General features: G+C 49.0%; 1 protein-coding gene across 1 annotated transcript in view; it reads left to right on the top strand.

The window, feature by feature from the left end:
* Positions 1–809: 809 nt before the first annotated feature.
* The window catches only part of LOC117438288 (junctophilin-3-like), a 59,930-nt gene continuing 40,044 nt past the window's right edge, over positions 810–20,695 (top strand). Inside the window, exons 1-2 of the mRNA XM_034073820.1 lie at positions 810–1,492; positions 18,528–19,305. Coding sequence (XP_033929711.1) covers positions 1,111–1,492; positions 18,528–19,305 — 1,160 coding nt within the window. The 5' untranslated portion in view covers positions 810–1,110. The remainder of the gene's footprint in view (positions 1,493–18,527; positions 19,306–20,695) is intronic.

The following is a 20,695-nucleotide window of genomic DNA, read 5'->3' as shown; positions in this document are numbered from 1 at the left end:
CGGGGGAGAGATGAAGGGATAAATAGGAGCATCCCGGAGCCGCAGCGAGGTGTCAGGGACTGCGTGGGGCTGTGGCCCTGCTGGAGCAGGAGACGAAGGCGACGCAGTTCCTGTCTCTTTAAATCCACCCTGAGCCCGGACCCGGGAGCTGAGGCAGAGCAGAAAGCCTAGGATCTTGCTCATTAACAAGCAGGATTTATCCCCGTAGGGAGACGGGAAGGAGAGGGGGAGGTCGTGAAGGGAGAGTGGCGATCTGTTGCCCAGCCCCTCACCGCGGCATCTAGCCTCACTCCGAATATCCTCCGTCCGAGATGCGGAATCCGCTGGGCGAGGCTAGCGGGTCCTCCCGGGAGTGAGATTTTCTGGGGGCGGACAGAAGGACGGACAAGAAGGCGGGCGTGTGTGTGGGGGAGGTATAGCGGAGGCGATGGAGGGTTTTTAGAGCGCGGGGTGCGTGCGTGGTGTGAGGCCCGGCGCGGGGGGAGACGAGCCGGAGCGGCCGAGGCGTCGCATTGCTGCTGAGTCGCTGCCACCCCGCAGCCCCTCCATCCGTATTCCCGCTTTCCGCATCCCCGCCATGCCGCCGCTGCCGCCACCGCCGCCGGCCACGCGCCGCAGCCAGGCCGGGCAGGCGAGCAGCCCGGGGCGCAGGGCACAGCGGGGGTTGTGAGGAGCCTCCCCACTGGGCGCAGGGCCGCGGGTCTTCCTGGGGTTATTTCTCCTTTTGGCATTTGGCCTCTTGTTTCCTTTTTTTCTGTTTTTTTTTTTTTTTTTTCCTCTCCCACCTCCGTTCCCTGCCGTGGATGGTTTTTAGGTGGAGTCGTTTGCACCAAACCCAATAGCTGCTGCTGTTCTTGCTGCGATTTTTTTTTTATTTTTTTAATGATACTGTTTCCACAGCAGGGGAAGAGAGAACTGATCCTGAACATACTCCCAGAGAATGGATAATCACAAGAAACTGGATTAAGCAGCTCCCTTGGATCTAGTGCATGATTTTGATTGATTTTATTTTAAAATTCTTTCTTTCCCAAGTCATCATTCACATTTTATTTTCTGCATTTTTTTTCCCTTTTTTCACCTTTTGGGGGATTTGCAAACCGAATTACATGCATGTCCAGTGGGGGAAGGTTTAATTTTGACGATGGAGGGTCGTACTGTGGAGGCTGGGAGGATGGAAAGGCTCATGGCCACGGAATCTGTACTGGCCCAAAGGGTCAAGGTGAATATTCAGGGTCCTGGAGTCACGGCTTTGAGGTGCTGGGTGTCTACACTTGGCCCAGTGGCAACACTTACCAGGGCACCTGGGCGCAGGGCAAGCGTCACGGCATTGGCATGGAGAGCAAGGGGAAGTGGGTGTACAAAGGAGAGTGGACCCATGGATTTAAGGGACGGTATGGGGTCCGAGAATGCACTGGAAATGGGGCCAAGTATGAAGGCACCTGGAGCAATGGATTACAGGATGGATATGGGACAGAGACCTACTCAGATGGAGGTAGGTGCTGCATTGATGCCTTCCTGGTTGGGGTGGGTGGGTGCTGCAGGGTACAAACCTCTTAAACAGGGACTCTGGGGTTAGGCTAGAGTCTGGGAGTTTACAGCCTGCTAGTGTGGAGGGAAGGATGCTCATACCCCGCAGGAGACAAAGAACCATACCAGTGTGGCATCAGCCCAGCTTTTTGCCACAGGTAGCCCCACATGTTCCCTTTCTCTCCTTGACCAGGGTTTTTGGGGAGGGGAGCCAGCTGCACTGGTGGGGGTGATGCCCAGCTCTTGTCCAGCGGTGGTCAGAGGACAGGTTGAGCCAAGCCATCAAGAGACTACCCAAGTTGCACATGGGATTTGCAGTTCTCACTGCATCACTGGAACCTGTAGGATTTACATCAAAGCAACCTGGGGGTGGGGGTGGGAGTGGGTGGTGGTCCAGGGCAGATGGGTGCAGCTTTAGTGCTACCAATGCTCCCAGCGAGGGGCTGAGATCTTTGCGTACCCTGCAGCCCCTCCAAAGATAGTCACACAATAATACCAGGCAAAAAGACTTTAATTCAGACAAGAGTCTTACATTCCTAGTTTACAGCTTAATGCTTAGCATAGGGGCTCAAAGGGATCATCAAAGCTATTCTCTGCCATCAACACAGCTTAATGAGATATTGAGAGGAAACTGGGATTAAATAAAAACCAAGAAAACCCAATTTGAGCGACCAAAAAACCCCAAAATATTTCTGGACTAAACAAGCTTTAAGGCTGAAATAGGAGAAGCAGCTGGTGCTTTGCTGTAAGTGGCTGTATCATCCTGTTTCATGGTTTGTGGCTACCTCTATCTCTATTGCCACCATAATCTGAGGCAGGCCTATCTGCCAGTGGCTGGTGGCATTCGGCAGCACTGCCCCATTGTTTTGCTTGCAAATGTGTCCATCTAAAGCAGGCTCTTTTTTATTATTATTTTGTTTAAGATATTATAATTTTCCAGGACTGCTATGTTAAGGAAATTGCAGCATCACAGCCTTCCTGAAAGGCGCTGCAAGACCTTTCTCTAAAAACCCAGTTGGTTGCTTTGTGATTATACAGGGAAGCAAGATTAAATGTTACCTGCAGCTTCTCTTTTATGTTCTGGAAGGGAGAGGTGGAATGATATCTTGATTTTTTTCTTGATAATTTTCTGCTGGCGGCTTTCTCCTAAAGGCAAATATAGCTGCAACCTTTTGTTTCATCTGCCTGGAATAATGCTGGGGTCTGAGCTGGAATCTGCCGGGTGTGTGTTTGCAAGCCATCGATAAATCCCAGGAGTCCTTCAGTTGAGAATAAAGCTGCTTGGTTAGATAATAATTGCTGTCTCCCACATTTGAAGCAGTCAGGAGGGGATGTGGGGGGTTTCTGCATGCTTCCAATGTGAGGGCTATTTCCCTGCTCCCCTCCTGGCATCCAGCCCCTGCTGGGGAGGGGTGCAGGAAGGTAGACAGAAGTCTTGACAAACTAGAGGTCTCTGAGTACTGGGTGTTGCCCTGTCCCTGGGCACACACGTGCCCTCACCCCGGCACGCTCCCTGTCAACTGCAGCAAAGCAGCGATATGGGAATCCTGGAGAGCACCTCCAAAATGGGGTGTCTTGCCAGCAGTTTCACCATTTCTGAGAACCTACCAGAAGCAAAGAGCTTTTTCTTCCATCTTGTCAGGCCTGTCTGGCTTCTCAGTGCTTAGGGACCAAGAAGCTATATTGCATGTTTGTTGTTTTAGGAAGAGGTAGGAAGATCAGTGGGAGAAAAGGGCAGGGTCTGTAGCAAAATGCTCCCCCAGGGACTCTGAAGCCATCCTAGGAGGAGGGAGAAGGGGAAATGCAGAGTGATGGTACCTGTGGCCAAGCCCATCATGCACACTCCATGTGCACCCTACCTGGGCTCTTCCATAACAGCTTCCCCCCATTTCAGTTGTGCAGTCACCACAGAGTGACTGAACCTAGCCAAAATTGCACGTTCACCAAAATATGCAGAGGCCATGGTCTTTCCCAGTTGCCTGTATTGATTCTGGGTGGAAAACACCAAAGTTGGACATCTCCAGCCTTTTGGACACTGAATGCTGATGAACTTGCATCTGGATGTAAGAAGCTGATGTTTGCAGGAGCTCTGATGGAAGGGTGGATGTGTAGCTATAGCACAGAGGAGGCAACTCCAAACTCAAGGATGTTTCTCATTAATTTATTCAAGTTATCTTCATCAAACTGAAGTATCCTAGAATCCTCGCCCCAGCATCTGTCACTTGCCACCCACAGATAAATATTCATCCCTTGCATTATGTTTTTTTAGCACATCAACCAGGGCTAGGGGATGGGTACCTAAATGCACAGCAAGGCTCAGGAAGTGACATGCCCCAGAATTCATGGTTTTAGCTCCAGTTTTACCATTTCCTTGCACAATATTGGGTGAAGACAAATCCCAACACTCCACCAACAGTTGCCAGCATTATCTTGGGGAGCAATATTTTGTGTGACTGATGTACACGTGTTGATGCATTGGGCTTGGATGTAGGGTAATGGTATGCTGGTGGCCTGAAGCCACGTTGCCACCCTCCTGCCCTGGCCCTGCTCTCTGCCCCAGGTACTGTCCCCCCCACGCCAGGTGCTCGCACATGCATGAACACTTCCCCCATATGCAGCTTGCAGCTCTCACACCTCCTACATGGACACACTCATCGCCATGCACACATGCCTCTCCTCCCCACACTGAGGCGCCGCTTCACTTCTCCGCTCACATACCCACACACGTGGTCTGCCCCCAGCCTGGAACCAGCCCTCTCTGACCCATGCATGCACCAGATGAACGCAAACTGTGCTCCCTGAGCTATGTGGATATGTGCCCATAATCACAAACCTATCCCACAGAGCCAAACTAAGCAAATGCAGCGTCTCTGTTCCCCTAGAAGCCCACACTTTGCCATACCTCCCTGGCACTGCTACACACCTGACCCACATGTGGTACATATGTGCACCGTCCTGTCTTTCTCATGCATACACACACTCACTTGGACACCCCCAAACCACGATACTGCAGACATGCCTTTATCTTTCTGCCAAAAATCGCTCCTGCCCCCATCCAGAAGCACCCTGATATTACATAAACCAGGCTCCTGAGGGTTGCTTCAGTTGGATGCTGGAGTTGCATCACTCATTTGCTGGGCCTGATTCAACCCAGTTCCAGAGTGGGATCAGGATTGCTCCCATGCTTCATGTGAAAGGGGCTGCATCCACCTGGATCAGCACTGATGTGAGTTGGAACTGCTGCTGTGGCCCTTGCTGGAGCTGGTGGAACCTCTCTAGAGCAGAGGGTTAGAGACCTCCCTTTGGAAATCCCCTTCCCAAGCAGGTCTGGAGATCAGGAGACATCTCAGCTGGTTTCTGCCTTTCTGTAATTCCTTGGACACTTTGGAAATATTCAGGGATTTTGCCCTGGTGACAGAATTGTAACTTCAGGCTTGTCATGGGAATCTTAAGGCTGTACATTGGGTTTGGGTTTAGCTGCTGAAACCATGATTGTGAGAATGGATGAGGTGGGGTGGATGAAGGAAGCCCCAGATCTGCTTTTGCTCTTTCTGTCCCTGCCAACACTTTTTCTCCTCCCTCCACCCCTCCCCAGCTGAGTATTTGGGATCTCAAACCGGACAAGGGCTTGGGGAGGGCACCAGACCCTCGCCTGGGTCACCTCTGCCCAGGCAGCCCTCAGGGAATGGCTCACAGCAATTCCCTGGCTTGTAAATGTCTGTGCCAGGTCCCTCCTGTTGCCACCCCCTTGCTGCATCCCAGGTGCACGTGCTCCATGCAGCCTTGTTTCTCAGGAGGGTTACCCCAAAACAGCAGGCAGTTGTATCGTGGTGTTCATCTTGTGATATCCTCCATGCCCACTCACCTAAATGAATCATCCCTTTGATAGGTGAGTGAGATATAATTAGTGTTTTCATTGTTAGCACCATGTGAGCAGGCAAGTGGGTTTTCTTGGCCTGGGCTGGGAAATGTTCCTGCTTTGCAAGCTATGGGGAGAGGAAAGTGGTGCAGTGGGAGCTGCTGGTGTGGGCTGTCTCGCAGCCTGTCCTGCCCCCATTTCCCACATCTGCAGTGGCACTGGTGACACCTCCAGCCATTCTCTTAGTGGGTGCACCAGAAGCTACCAACCAAATGGCTTTGATGTGGTTGAGGAGGTGAAAACCATGAACTATTTGTCAAAAAAAGGCCCCTTGCCACTATAAAGGGCTGCTCAGGGGGGATGCACTGGGGATTCAGCAGGGGACCTGCTGGTCCGGGAAGGGGTTTTGAATGAACCACCTCCAGCCAGTGCCTCTAAGGGCAGTGACATCTCTGACATCTGCCTCATGCCTCTCTCCATACTGGGGTTTTCCACAGATTCCTCTACAGCAGCAGGGAACCAGCTAGCAAGGGCAAATTTCCATGCAGTCTATTTATAGTACAGATGTCAGACTTACCTTAAAAGTATCAGCTCTCATCTTATTTTGCTGCCGGGAAGGAATTGTTGATGCACTTTAAATAGTGGGTGGAAATAAGCAAATATAAGTATGCCCTGATTCCCCATCCTCCTACTTCATGCAGAATCTAGACAATCCCCTAAAAGAACCTGATAATTAAAAATAAAAGCTATGAACTTTGTTGATGAAGCATCTTGCTGTCTAGATTTGGTACATAAGTTGCAGTGCAACAGCAGTTATAGGAGAACAAGAACTAAAACATCAGGATCCACTGAGCATAGAAAAATGAATCAAAAATACTAAATTAAGATTGTGACCATCATCATTAAAAATTAATGATATGAACTCATGGTAATTACTTATCTCACTGCAACATGCTGCTTAGTTTCAGGTACAGCTCAAGACAGAGGAAGGATTTTGACCCCAGGGAAAAGTATGTGAGATAGAAACTGTCAGACAGGCTTAGATCCCCACTCCATCTTCTCAAGAATTTTACCCAGCACATGATGCTCCAGGGGATGAAGTAGGATCCTAACCTTACACCCCTCTCCCTGACCCATAATAGAGGGTGATCTAAGTCCTGAAGCACTGTTTTAATATCCTTTCACTGGGGATGCCAGGTTTCTCACGGCTTTTAATGCAAATCTCAGGGTATTTGCATGTGATTTGATATCCCATGGGGCTCCTTATGGCTGGGTGACATCTGGTCCTGTAGCTGAACAGTTTTTTCCCTTGAAGCTCCTGCTTGTGGAATCGTGTGATTTTGCAAGATTTTCAGCTTCATTTTTGAAACAAGGTTTCCACCCAGACTATTTCAGAAAAGTCATTCTTACAAGCTTGGAAACCAGCAGATGAGAGCTAAAAATGCCTTTGGTTTAAAAATGCTTTGATTTTAAAATTAATCTGGTGATAAATTTTGAATGTTTTGATCAGGTAACATCGATGTAGATGAATTACCTGTATTAATGTAGGCATGACTTGGAGATACAGAAGCTGGGCAGGATGGGTCTGGTGATGGTCTTAGAGGAGGCAACACTGTGATTTAGCATCTGTCATGTGAGATTTAGCAGGTTTTGCCTGTTTGGGGTCTGTCTTTGGCATTGAATGAAATTCTGAAAAATAAAGATTTTTTTTTTCAAGAGTTTGCAATAGTTATAGGAGAGTCTTGATGCTAGTTTGCCCCTGCAATAAGATGTTTAACTTACATTTAAAGCATTTGTTAACAAAAAAGGGGAGCTTGGAGGAAAAAACCCAAACACTTGAATGGCAAGTGGTTATATTTTGGGGTTTGATACTGGCTTTTCAAAGATAGATTCTGCCCTCTGAATCAAAAATCCTTAAAAATTGCAATTGATGCATGAGTATTCCTTTAGAACAGTCACTCCTTCCCAAAATTATTCCCTAAAGAGATTCCACTTACTCTTAGCATACAGCAGAGCATCATGAATTTTCATGAATGACTGAACAGCCAGAGCAAGGTCCTTAAGTTTGCAGACATTTGCACCAAGCTGATTATTAAAAAGGTATAATTTCCTGCTCAGGGCATCACTTTGGGCCTGCATGGTGTTTCCCTGGCCAGTACCTGTGGAAAATTCCTGCAGCTGAGCTTATCTTCATAGGTAGGACATCAGCTTTGGGGCTTTGCTCCATTCCCTGTCCTTCCATAGGTTTGCTGTGGGCTGTGCAGAGCCACTTTGTGCCTGCAGCAGAAGGAGGCACATATATACCTTGTTTTTGTGGAGGAGCTCGTTCACCACCTTGCACTGTGCCTCAGTTTCCCATCTGTAAGTGCAAATATCAGCAGTCTTTGCAATACCATGATGCACACTAATGTTTGCCAGTGAGGGAAGTAGCTTCACTTTGCTGATCTCCTGATTGCGAAGTATCTTTGGGGCAGGCATTATGGCAATGAGAATATAAAGACTCCCATGTTTTGGATGGGTTTCATAACCCAGAGTTCAGCATTCCTGATGATGCAAATGATTGCCATTCAGAGGGACCTTGACACGCTTGTGAGGTGGGCTGATACCAACCTCATGAAGTTTAACCATGACAAGTGCAAGGTCCTACACCTGGGTCGGAGCAATCCCAGACACAGCTACAGGTTGGGCAAAAAGGAAATTCATGGTAGTCCTGTGGAGAAGGACTTGGGGGTGTTAATCAATGAGAAAATGAACATGAGCCAGCAGTGTGCACTCACAGCCCAGAAAGCCAACCGTATCCTGGGCTGCATCAAAAGGAGCGTGATCAGCAGGTCGAAGGAGGTGATCCTGTCCCTCTGCTCTCCTCGCGTGACAACTCACTTGGAGTATTGTGTGCAGTTCTGGTGTCCTCAACATAAAAAGGATATGGAACTGTTAGAACAAGTCCAGAGGAGGGCCATGAGGATGATCAGGGGACTGGAGCACCTCCCATATGAAGACAGGCTGAGAAAGTTGGGGCTGTTCAGCCTGGAGAAGAGAAGGCTGCGTGGAGACCTCATAGCAGCCTTCCAGTATCTGAAGGGGGCCTACAGGGATGCTGGGGAGGGACTATTCATTAGGGACTGTAGTGACAGGACAAGGGGTAACGGGTTGAAACTTAAACAGCAGAGGTTTAGACTGGATATAAGGAAGAAATTCTTTACTGTAAGGGTGGTGAGGTACTGGAATGGGTTGCCCAGGGAGGTAGTGAATGCTCCATCCCTGGCAGTGTTCAAGACCAGGTTGGATGAAGCCTTGGGTGATATGGTTTAGTGTGGGGTGTCCCTGCCCATGGCAGGGGGGTTGGAACTAGATGATCTTGAGGTCCTTTCCAATCCTAACTATTCTGTGATTCTATGATTTTACTGAATGATTAATCAACCCTGTGGTGACTGTTCAGCCAGTTACTTTACATTGATATTTGCATCTATAGAGGAGGAGGCAGATTCCCTGTCTGTGTATAGATCCATCTCCTCTCTCCAGCCCCTGGCACTTGCTCCTGCAGAAGTGTCCAGTGAGGTAATAGCACTGCCAGGGCCATCCCTGCACCCATTTCTACCTTCTTGCAAAGTAAACTACTACAGTACATCATCCAAACCCAGCAACTCCACTTGTTTGTGTCCTTAGATGAAAGGTCCCTGCCATTTAGCTTCTAAAAGTGCAAGCTAGCCATGCTAATAGGAGCTGCAGACTTGTAATGCTTCATCATTTGTTGAGCCCCAGCAACAGACTTAATGCTACCCACTTCCCAGACAGCTCCACTCTAGTCATCCTCTTTTCTTTCTTCACTGCTTTTCTTCCCCTTCTCTCCTCCATGGATGACTAGTTCTCACTGTGCCCATCGTGTATGTATGTATCCAGCCTCACATTGAGCAATATGACTAACATCCATCATGTGCTTGTGCCTGCAGATTATATTTGCATATTCAAAATTCCATACTTTATTTCTGCCCCTGTGCAAGCACTTACAAGAGCACATTTCTGGCAAATTAGCAACCATGGAAGAAGCATCTGACTGTGTTTTTAGCATGGCTTGGTGATGGTCAGAGGCATGGAGAGCTTTTGCAGAGCAGGGGGGAGATAATTCACCACTGATGCTGTATCCATGCAGCATTGCTCACATGTGCCATCACTGACTCCCACCTTTCACAGTGGGCAATGCAGGCAGGAAGTACTAGCCTTCCATATCATGCCTGTGTTGGATTTAGGTGAACATCTGGGGGACAACTGCTGTCCTGCAACCAGCAGCTGGGCACAGAGCAGAGAATGCAAGTCACCCAGTGCAATGCCTTTTCCTGCTGCCAGGAGTGCAGGAAGTACAGCTCTTGGGATGTCAGAAGAAAATATGCACCCACATGGATGCTCGAGAGGACCCAGATATGCAGGTAGCACATTTGGGGGCCACCAACAAGGCCCCCTGACTGACAGACATCAGCCGGGGTGGCCAATGAGGGTGTCCCCATTATCACATCAACAGGAGTGAGGCTGAATTAGCATCCTTCAGTCCTCTCTTTTCTCTTGTACATCTTCTCTTTGGGATAGATGTTTCTGAGATGCCAAACATGATTTGTGCATCAATCCTCCCTGGGTCTTTCTGATATCGAATAGCTGGAAAGTGATATCTGTAAAACTTGCTCCTTTTGTTGTAATTCAAGAGACTGGCCTAATTATTTCCATAGGATATCTTTAATTAATATGCTGCAGAATTCAGAGATAAGAGGTGGTGTGTGCACATACCAGGAAAGGTCCTTCACAAGATAAATGAGCAATTTGCAAAGCCTAGTTACTTCAGCTTGGCTTGGAAAAGTGGATGGTGGTCACTTTGGGCAAAGCAGACCTCATTCCCAAATTTTGCTGAGTGGCAAAAGGAATCTGGGAGGCTTGGATCACTGCCATTGACAAACAGTCAGATCTGGCTCTGCTTCAAGGATGGGGCAGAGGCTACAGAAGAATCTGTCCTTTGAAGCCTGCTGCTCCCATGTCTGTGGAAGCCAAGGTAGCTGTGCCCCTGTCACTGATTATTTTAGCTAAACTTGGAAACATCTTGCATTGACCCATGATAGTGGGTTATTTGTACGGGTTTTTTAACTTAGTGTTAGTGATGGGTAAGGAATATTTTTCCAAGTGTTTTGACTTTTTCCAAGGTCATATTGTTATAATAACATGTATGTGTCCACCACCCTCAAAATGCTTTACAACATCCTAAATAACTGCTTAAATTTCTCCATATGAGAAACTGAAGTGGATCAAGGCAGGACAGGTCTGTGAAAACCTCCCTGCATGCTTTACTCCATGTGCTTGCGAAGGGCTTTGTCTAGCAGGACATGGAACTGATCGTTCAGGAAAAGCCTGTGAGCAGCCTTCAGTCAGTAACACTCTTACTTAATGGTGCTCCTGGACTGGAGCCAGAGGGCTCAGTGCCTGCAAAATGCTAAATTCTTGGTACAGGGAAAGGGAGGAAAGAAAATGCAGTCATTCCAATCCCCAAAATACTGACTTCTGTCTCCTTCCAATGCCATGGCAAAGATGAACCAGGTTTATATCCAAGTGCGTGATCCCACCTTGGGCCAAGGGTAACCCCATCCGTATTGCTGGGCTGTGAGCAGCCCATCATCCTAATTTTTTATGTGCAAAAAGGCACCTGGTATGGATTAAAATGGCATCAATAAAGTGACTCTTCTTGCCCAAGGCTTCAGTCTGGTGTGCTGTGTGGGAAGAGCAAGCCACAAGCTGATTGCCTCTTCCCAGTCATGGTGAAGAGCAAGAATGAGGAGCTCCCACAACAGTCCTGGGCCCACGAGCACCCATGTGAGCCCCACTGCAGCAGCTGCATCCCAGAGAGATGAGCTGGAGTCAGAGATTGGTCTCCTCCTTTCTGCTCCCCAGGAATATCCCCCAAATTCTTTGGCAAAGCCAAGGAAATGAATGGAAATCTGTTGTTCTTCCTGGTGTCTGTAATCATAGACCCTCCCAGAGCACTTACAGATAGGAGCTAATTATTTTTTCCAATACCCAGCTGAATTGCTGGAGTGTGCCTGCATCACCCCTGTTTCTAGCAGGGAACATGAGGTGCAGGGGTTGCACCCAGCCATCTCATGACGAGCTTTGCATGCGGTCCTGCTCACTTCCCTATTTCTGCAAGGTGCAAACCAAAGCAAACTCTGATTTCAGGGATTTTGGCTTTATGGGGACAACAGGAGCAGCACTGCAGACTCTCTGCTCTCTTCCCAGAATGAATTTTAGCCTCCTTAGCCAAAAGCTGAGAAAGCACTGGGTGACTGCAACAAATTAGATTAGATTACTTTCTGGTGCTTGTGATTTCTCAAAACATATGATCTTCTGATGGAGAATCAAGAAAGACTCACATAAAACCCAACAAGGTGGTTGGTGACAGCCAGCATGGCTTCACTAAGGGGAAATCCTGCCTGACCAATTTGATGGCCTTCTATGATGGGCTACGGAACTGATGGACAGGGGTAGATCAGTTGATGTCATCTACTTGGACTTGTGCAAAGCATTCGACACTGTCCCAAACGACATCCTTGTCTCTAAATTGGAGAGACATCAATTTGATAGGTGGACCACTCAGTGGATAAAGAACTGTCTGGATGGCTGCACACAAAGAGTTGTGTCCAGCTGGAGACCAGTAACGAGTGGTGTCCCTCAGGGATTGGTGTTGGGACCAGTCTTGTTCAGCATCTTTGTCGATGACATGGACAGTGGGATTGAGTGCGCCCTCAGCAAGTTTGCAGATGACACTAAGCTGTGTGGTTCACTTGATATGCTGGAGGGAAGGAATGCCATTCAAGAGGGACCTTGACACTCTTGTGAGGTGGACTGATGCCAACCTCATGAAGTTTAACCATGACAAGTGCAAGGTCCTACACCTGCGTCAGAGCATTCCCAGGCATAGCTACAGGTTGGGTAGAGAAGAGATTCAGAGCAGCCCTGTGGAGAAGGACTTGGGGGTGTTGGTTGATAAGAAACTGAACATGAGTCGGCTTCAGTGTGCACTAGCAGCCCAGAAAGCCAACTGTATTCTGGGCTGCATCAAAAGAAGCATGACCAGCAAGTTGAAGGAGGTGATCCTACTCCTCTGCTCCGCTCTTGTGAGAACTCACTTGGACTATTGTGTGCAGTTCTGGTGTCCTCAACATAAAAAGGACATGGAACTGTTGGAACAAGTCCAGAGGAAGGCCACGTGGATGATCAGGGGACTGGAGTGCCTCCTGTATGAAGATAGGCTGAGGAATTTGGGGCTGTTCAGCCTGGAGAAGAGAAGGCTGTGTGGAAACCTCATAGCAGCCTTCCAGTATCTGAAGGGGGCCTATAAGGATGCTGGGGATGCACTCTACATTAGCAACTGTTGTGACAGGACAAGGGGTAATGTGTTAAAACTTAAGCAGGTGAAGTTGAGATTGGATATAAGGAAGAAGTTCTTTACTGTGAGGGTAGTGAGGTACTGGAATGGGTTGCCCAGGGAAGTTGTGAATGCTCCATCCCTGGCAGTGTTCAAGGCCGGGTTGGACAGAGCCTTGGGTGACATGGTTTAGTGTGAGATGTCCCTGCCCATGTTAGGGGGGTTGGAACTAGATGATCTTAAGGCCCTTTTCAACCCTAACTATTCTATCATTCTATGCTTCGGAGGCCAGTGATTTCCTGCTTTCTGCTTTTAGTCTGCCTGGTTCCAGCCAAGGATGGGTCTCTGCATGGTCCTCAAAGGAATAGAAATTCCTGCAGGAGTTTAAAAAGACATTTAGAATCAACCCAGCCTTGCTCCAAGGGGAGCAAGCCAAAAAAAACCCCAAAACTCAGGCTTAAGAACACAAGTGAAATTGGCCAACGATCGCATTGCCCATTTTCTTTTCTTCGTGTTTCTATCCCATCCTGACTTTCCCCATCTTTCCTGTAAGCCTGCTCCTTTTCTCACATTCCTGCTGTTGTTTCCAAAAGGTGAATATTATCATTTGATTTTCTCTCCTTATCTCTGCTCTGTACCCTTGGGTGCATGTGGCCACATTCCCACTCTTATTGGCATCACCTTTATCTTGGCCAAATCCTCCTGGAGCGATTACACCAGAAGTCAAGAATTCTTCCCCAGGGTAAAACTGTGGTGAGCAGGAGCACAACCTGCTTATTCCCTTGGGCTCTGATTTTTCTGCAAAATTCTCATTCCCAGGTCAGGATCAGGCCCTCTTTTCAGCAGGATCATGGTGGTGGCTGAGATTTCTTGGCTTGGCTGCCCAGTGCTCTCCAGTCCTCCAGGAATTCCCCACAGCCCTACCCCTGGCTGCTCAGCTTGGCTGACTGCAGTTGCCTGCACAATGCTGCCCTGATGCATTTTTCCTGGTATAATCACTTCATTAATCTCATACAATTAATGCTTTGTGAAGATTTTACAAATATTGATAGTACAGAAGGATCTACAACACAGAAATGATTGCTGCTTCAGTTATATTACCATAGGAAGTCACAAATTACCTACCTCAGGAGGTTTTTCTTTCCATGACCAAGACTTTCTTGGCTGCTCTTTGTCCTTTTTTACCAATGCAAAAGGGCCACTAGAAGTGGGAAGGATATTTGTGGCATCTTGGAGGCAGCCATAAGAGTGACCTGTATGGGTAGGGGAAGAGCTTGGCACATTTTCTTCCCCAGCAATTCTCCTCTATCACAATGTCCGCTTCTTTTCCATATGGACCTGGCTTGCGCAATGCAATCAGCTTGTGTCCAGAACTGCAGAACTGTTGGCTTGCTCCCTGCTTCCCATGCCAATGGAGGCATGTTCCCCTCTTGCACACAGTTAAAAGAGGGTATCTATCTGCCCCGACCCTGGGAGGTGCTTAGCTCTCTACATGTGTACTGAAGTCCTTGAGGACCTCCATTCAGCACCTCAGCAGATCAGTCTGGGGACTTTTTGCATCAGATGTGCTTATCCCATTACACCCAGCCTGATCCTACAGTCCCCACTGCACAGGCTTCCCATTGCACACTCCATTTTCAGCAATGAAACTGCTATAGCTGTTCCATCCTGGCATGTAAAGTGGAAAATCATAAACCCCTGTCTCCTCTGAAGGGAGAGTCTCCCAGCTCCTCGTGAGATTAAGCTTTGTGTGCATGTTTGCAAATGTTAGGGGGCAGAGGTTAAGCTGAGCAGTGCAAGGGGAGGAGGTGACATTGCTTAGCAATGAAGATTGGATGGCTCTGAGACCTTCCAGTATTCATGGGCAGATCCTGGGATATTTAGGGGTTTAAAATATAATGAAGTCTGATGAAGGAAGGAGTGCTGCTTGAGTGAGGAAGGACAGATGAACTCAGCTCTCTGGAAGGAAGCTCTTTGATCTGCTGGAGGTCAATGAAGGTGGCCAGATGTCTTGGTAGCCATCAGGGAGGTGACTGTGCCCTCCTAGGCAATCTGCAGAGGTAATCTATGCTGCTGCATCCAGCAGGGAAGCAATCAGGAAAGCAACACCACCCATGAAAGCAGACTTCGGGTTTTGGGTTTTTCTCTCTGATGGGAGTTGCCCTGTGATGCCAGGAGGGGAGAAGCAGGATGGACTGGCTGGATGGGATCACTCCTCAAGCCCTTGCATCCTCTGCTTAGAAAAATAAGTCTTGGCAAGGAAATGCAGAGATTGCTTCTGGCAGCTGTGCAATTCTAGGAGTAGGTTTTAAGGCCATGCAAAGATGACAGTTTCCTGGGCACCTCTGCCTTGCTGGAGATACGCTGCAGCTGTAACCTGCTGTGACCAACTTGCTGCCTCTGCTCCAGCTGAGATGTGCTGTCACGCTTGCTCCAACAGCACTTTGTTCTGCTCTTTGCTGCTGCCTCTGGTTTTCAGCATAGGGCCATGTCTGCTTTATGGTGCTTTGGTTTATTCTGTGGGTTTTTATCAGCTGCAGATTTGCTGGGGATGGGGAGGTCAAGGGACCAGCCAAGGGAAAGGGAGTCCAGGGCATGGGCAGGGCAGGCTCTGGCAGATCTCACACAGGACCTTTTCTCCCTGTCCCCTTGTGCACACTGACATCTTTCCCTGAAACCCATGAAATCTATCTCTAGGGGAAACAGGAGGCTGAGCATGGTGTGAGGACATCCCAATCATCTTGGGGGCTCCCTTTGCAGGGGTGCTCAGGGTGCTGGGGAAAATGTCTCTCACCCAGCTGCTGCCCATCGCCTGCTGATTGTCCTGCCAAGATGCTCTGTGAAAGAGCCAGAAAGGGGAATGAGATGGTGCAAGGTCTGAAAAGGATGAATAGACAGCAAGATGGTCTCTCCCTACCACAGAGACCATCCCAGGGTGCTACCGGGCACGGGGAGAGCCATGGGGGCATGACATCAGTTGTTTCATGTTCTTGGCGACCCCAAAATGGATTTGTCCCGGGTTCAGCTGTAACAGTTATTTTTCCCCTTCTTAGTAGCTGGTGCAGTGCTGTGTTTTTGACTTTCAGCCTGGGAACAATGCTGATAACACCAGTGTTTATAATTGTTGCTAAGTAATGGTTACTCGGATCAAGGACTTGCTCAGTCTCATGCTCTGCCAGTGAGGAGGGGCATGGGAAGCCGGGAGGAAGCAGAGACAGGACACCTGACCCAAAGTAGCCAAAGAGGTATTCCATACCAGAGCACGTCATGCCCACTATATAAACCAGGGGGAGCTACCAAAATTTATCCTGATTGCTGCTCGGGTTGAGCTGGTGGTGAGCAATTGTATTCTCTCCCCTTGTTATTCCCTTTATCATTGTTATTATTATTATTGGTGGTAGCATTCGTGATTTGTGTTATACCTTAGTTACTGGACTGTTCTTATCTCAACCTGTGGGAGTTAAATTCTTTCAATTCTCCTCCCCATCCAGACCAGAAAGGGGGGGGGGGGGGGAAGAGGAGGGGAGGAGGGAGTGAGCTAGCAGCTGCGTGGTTCTGAGTTACCAGCTGGGCTTAAACCACAGGAGGACTGCAGCAGGGCAAGCCAGGGTCACTGCTCAAACCCAGCCACATGACATGTCTGATGTTTCCTCTGAGCTGTTTGCCAATCATCTTGTCAATTGTCCCCCATCCTTCTCCCTGCCAGCGCTGCTACCAGCTCCTCACCCTGCTCTGCTGGTGCCTTCCATAATCCCAGTGCTCTGCCTCCCTCCTTATGTGATAATCCTATAAACCCACAGTAAATACTGCCCACCTGGCCCTGCCTCTCCATGTCTCCTCTCCAAGGAAGTCTTTGTGGGTTCCCCCAGCATTGTTTTGGGGTGCACAAGGCTGTCACCCACATAATGTAGCAACTTGAGGGCATTGCTTGCATTGGAGCACTGGGAAGAATCCCAACCTCTAGGGGATTTGTGCAAAGCACTGTCAACTATTCAGTAAGACAGCCAATGCACCCCAAAATGCACCCCAAAATGTGCCTGGGTGCTGGTTTCACTCTCTTGGGAAGCACTTTCTGTGCTCAGGGTGAGCTGCTCCAGCCTGTGCCCATCTCCAAAGCTGAGTAGCCAGAAACTCAGAACTGAGCCCCAGAGGTCGGGTAGTAGAAACCCTAAGGGAGTCCTGGGGGTGGGATCGGGATGAGAAATGAAGTGGAGCAAAAGGATGCATAGCCGTGAGAACCCCACTCTCACTCCTTGCAGTGAGAGTGGGGTTTGTCTGGGTTGGGGGTGGTCATGACCAGCACAGCCTCCTTTAATAATCCTTTCTGCTGGGCTGTTGGAAAATGTTGAGAGGGAAACACTGCAGCAAAGTGGCTAGATCTTAGGGAACAATATTTTTGCAGCCAAAAGAGCTGGCCAAGGTTGAACTAATGGGTTGCTCATGTCTTTGAATCACAGCCTGATTGCTAACAGCAAAGAGCATCTTGTGCAGAAAGGATGGAAAGCCTTTATCAGGCTAAGCCAGTAGTAGACATCCAGGCTGGTTTCATCTGGGCTGTTTTAGTTGGATTCACACAGGATTCACTATTTCAGCATGCCTATTTTATGACTCCTTGGCATGTGGGAGTAGGGCTGGCATGAAGGAAGGCCCTGATGCTGCTGCCTGCATCCATCCTGGCATTGCCAGCCAGGATTGGGAAGCAGCAGGGCAGCCCGGGGCTGGGACTGGCTGCAGTATCCCAGCAGCACCAGTGCCAGGCAAGGAGCCATCCCTGAGCTCATCCATATGCCCTGCAAGGGCTTAGGCAGGCAGTAAATCACAGAATCATAGAATAGTTTGGGTTGGAAAGGACCTTAAGATTATCTAGTTCCAACCTCCCCACTGTGGGCAGGGACACCTCCCATCACTGCAATTTGAGCTAGTCCAGAGAAGATTGACATCCTAAGAATAAAACCAAGCCACACAGTTCAACCAGCTGGGATGAAGTGTGAAAGCATGCCAATCACTGAGCTCCAGGAGGGGAAGGGATTACAAACCCTGGGGAAGATTACCACTGGACATTTCAGTGCACAGGGCAGATGTTAAGCTCCAGTTGCGCTTCCTCGGCTGGGTGGATTTCTTGTGCCTCCCTTCACAGTGCTTCAGTGTGTGTTTTTCATCCCACTAATGACCAATTAAGCAACTCCAGGAAGTGCCCACACAAATGTAGGAGTTCAAACAGGGGCACATTTCCAAGGAGAATAACCAAATGGATCTCTCCCCATGAGGCTTTTATTTCTATAGAGCAGCTCCCTTCTGCTACATGCTGGATGAAAGGCACTATGTATATAAATAAATGTATTGTAATATACCAACTGTTTTGATCACTGCTGGCAGCATGGACAGTGGACAGGATTGGATTCTGCTCCCGGATAACAATTTCCCTACCCCATCTCCCCACTCCCTTACCTTTCAAATGAGAGACAGTGCCTCGAAGCATCGCTCCCTGCTTGGTGATACCTTGGCTGGTTTCTAATATTTCCGTGCTACAGCTGGAGTGCAAGCCTGCAATCCAACCAAGATGTTATTTTTTCCTCCCACAAAGTGACATTACAATCCTTGTCATGGAGATGGGACTGGGATTCAGAGCTGCACTTTGCTGCTCCCACTAACCAAACTGCTTGCAGAGCAGTTTGATGTCATTAGCGCTCCACAAGATGCCATGCCATGAAGCCCCTGTTTGCTTTTGTCTCCTCTTACCAGGGACATACCAGGGCCAGTGGGTCGGAGGGATGCGCCAGGGTTACGGCGTTAGGCAAAGCGTTCCCTACGGCATGGCTGCAGTTATCAGGTCACCCCTGAGGACATCTATCAACTCCCTGCGCAGCGAACACACTAATGGCACGGCGCTGCACCCCGACTCTTTGCCATCAGTGGCTGGCAGCTCTGCCATCTCCCGGGGTGGCTTTGTCCTCATGGCCCATAGTGATGCTGAGATCCTCAAGAGCAAGAAGAAAGGCATCTTCCGACGGTCACTGCTGAGTGGGCTCAAACTCCGTAAGTCTGAGTCCAAGAGCTCCTTGGCCAGCCAGCGGAGCAAGCAGAGCTCTTTCCGTAGTGAAGCCGGAATGAGCACGGTCAGCTCCACTGCCAGTGACATCAACTCCACCATCAGCCTGGGTGAGGGTGAAGCTGAGCTCTCTGTCATCGAAGATGACATTGATGCTACCACCACTGAGATCTACGTCGGCGAATGGAAGAACGACAAGCGGTCGGGCTTCGGGGTGAGCCAACGCTCGGATGGGCTGAAGTACGAGGGAGAATGGGCCAACAACAAGCGCCATGGCTACGGCTGCATGACCTTCCCTGACGGCACCAAGGAGGAGGGAAAATACAAGCAGAACATCCTGGTCAGTGGTAAGAGGAAGAACCTCATCCCACTGCGGGCCAGCAAGATCCGTGAGAAGGTGGATCGGGCTGTCGAGGCAGCTGAGCGGGCAGCCACCATCGCCAAGCAGAAAGCAGAAATCGCAGCATCCAGGTAAGGTGGTCTCCATCCCAACATGATGTCTCAGCAGAGGTCCTGCCCTAATGGCTGCGGTTTGATGGGAGAAGTGGAAAAAGACTTTTTGCAGTATAGGTGCTCAGTAGAATGTTTTAGGGAAGCTGCTGGAGGCAGGCAAGCATTGCAGTAGGTGTCTGCCAGTGCAGGCAGCGGTTGGTGATGGCTGAACCACAAAGTGGGAGCGGGCAGCATCCTGGAAAGCCAAGCTGCTGGGCTTGTCCAGGTCTCATGGGTGGTGTTCAAAATGGGGTAAATACAAGCTGATTTGTCCTCCTGCTAATACCAAGTGGGCTTTGGATGCACACTCTTTCCAACCCAGCCGGCAAGGCTATGCAGGGTCACCCAGAGCAATGTAGCCTGTGCAGGGGGTGGTTGCACTATGGTGGGACTACACTTGTGGGTCATGGTGTGGGGCTCACAAGCTGATAGCTGTCACTTAGGAGCTATTGGGTTATTTATTCCATTTCTCCCTGGCCTCTTTAATAAGCAGGATGATACCCTTAGCAGAAGAGCTCCTGAGATGTTGTTTGCTCTTACCCTGTCTTATAGCCAAGAGGAACCATCTTAGGCAACCAGGTTAGCCTGCACTGGGAGGATTCCCAACTATTTCTGTTCCCAAAAGAGGTTTTGAGTGGAAAAGCAGTCAAATCATTGGCTGCAGCTGATGCCTGGGGAGGGTTTGCCCTGCCTGAGTCTCTGCTAGAAAGTAGCAGATCTGGGTGCCCAAATAATCCTTACAAGCCTCAAGAAGCCTCTTCCTCCCCTGGCTGGCTGTAGCCATCATGGAACTGCTCAGTGATTCAGGGCATGGACCTGATCTGGCTGAAAATGAGCAGGAGGGAGTGGAGGAAAGGAGTAATGTCTAATTTAGTTTGAAATAGGGTCCAATTCCCAGCTCAAAGCAGGGACAACTGAGCACCTTCTAGATGGCTCCCAAGATGTGTATGGAGCATCGTGATTTTCAGCAAGCTCCTAGACAAGAAGTGAGCTGAGGAGGAAAGGCTACTCTCTTGAATCCAGGGCTCTTTGTATCACTTTCTGGAGATGGTTTATTAGAGCATGATCATTCCTTTCTCTTTTATGAGCAAATGCTACAGCAGCCAGGCTGGGGAAAAGGGTCTAGGGCTAGGCCAAAACCCAGGTACCTCCTCAGTCTCCTGTGCTGGATTAGTTGTTGGGTCTGGATCATTTGTATGCAAACTCACACTTGAAAACTTTATCAGCATGTCTGATGATGACTTATCTGCAATATGAATGAGACTCCCAGGCCTGCTTTGAGAGCATGTTTGAGCTTGATGATGTTTTTGAGCTGATGTACCAAATTGTCAAAGATTTGAAAAAAAAATCCCACTAGATTGCCAGGTAG

This window comes from Melopsittacus undulatus (genome assembly GCF_012275295.1).
Source record: "Melopsittacus undulatus isolate bMelUnd1 chromosome W unlocalized genomic scaffold, bMelUnd1.mat.Z SUPER_W_unloc_5, whole genome shotgun sequence".
Classification (NCBI taxonomy): Eukaryota; Metazoa; Chordata; class Aves; order Psittaciformes; family Psittaculidae; genus Melopsittacus; species Melopsittacus undulatus.
The sequence above is the reverse complement of the archived record's forward strand: the minus strand, read 5'-3'. Positions and strand labels throughout refer to the sequence as shown.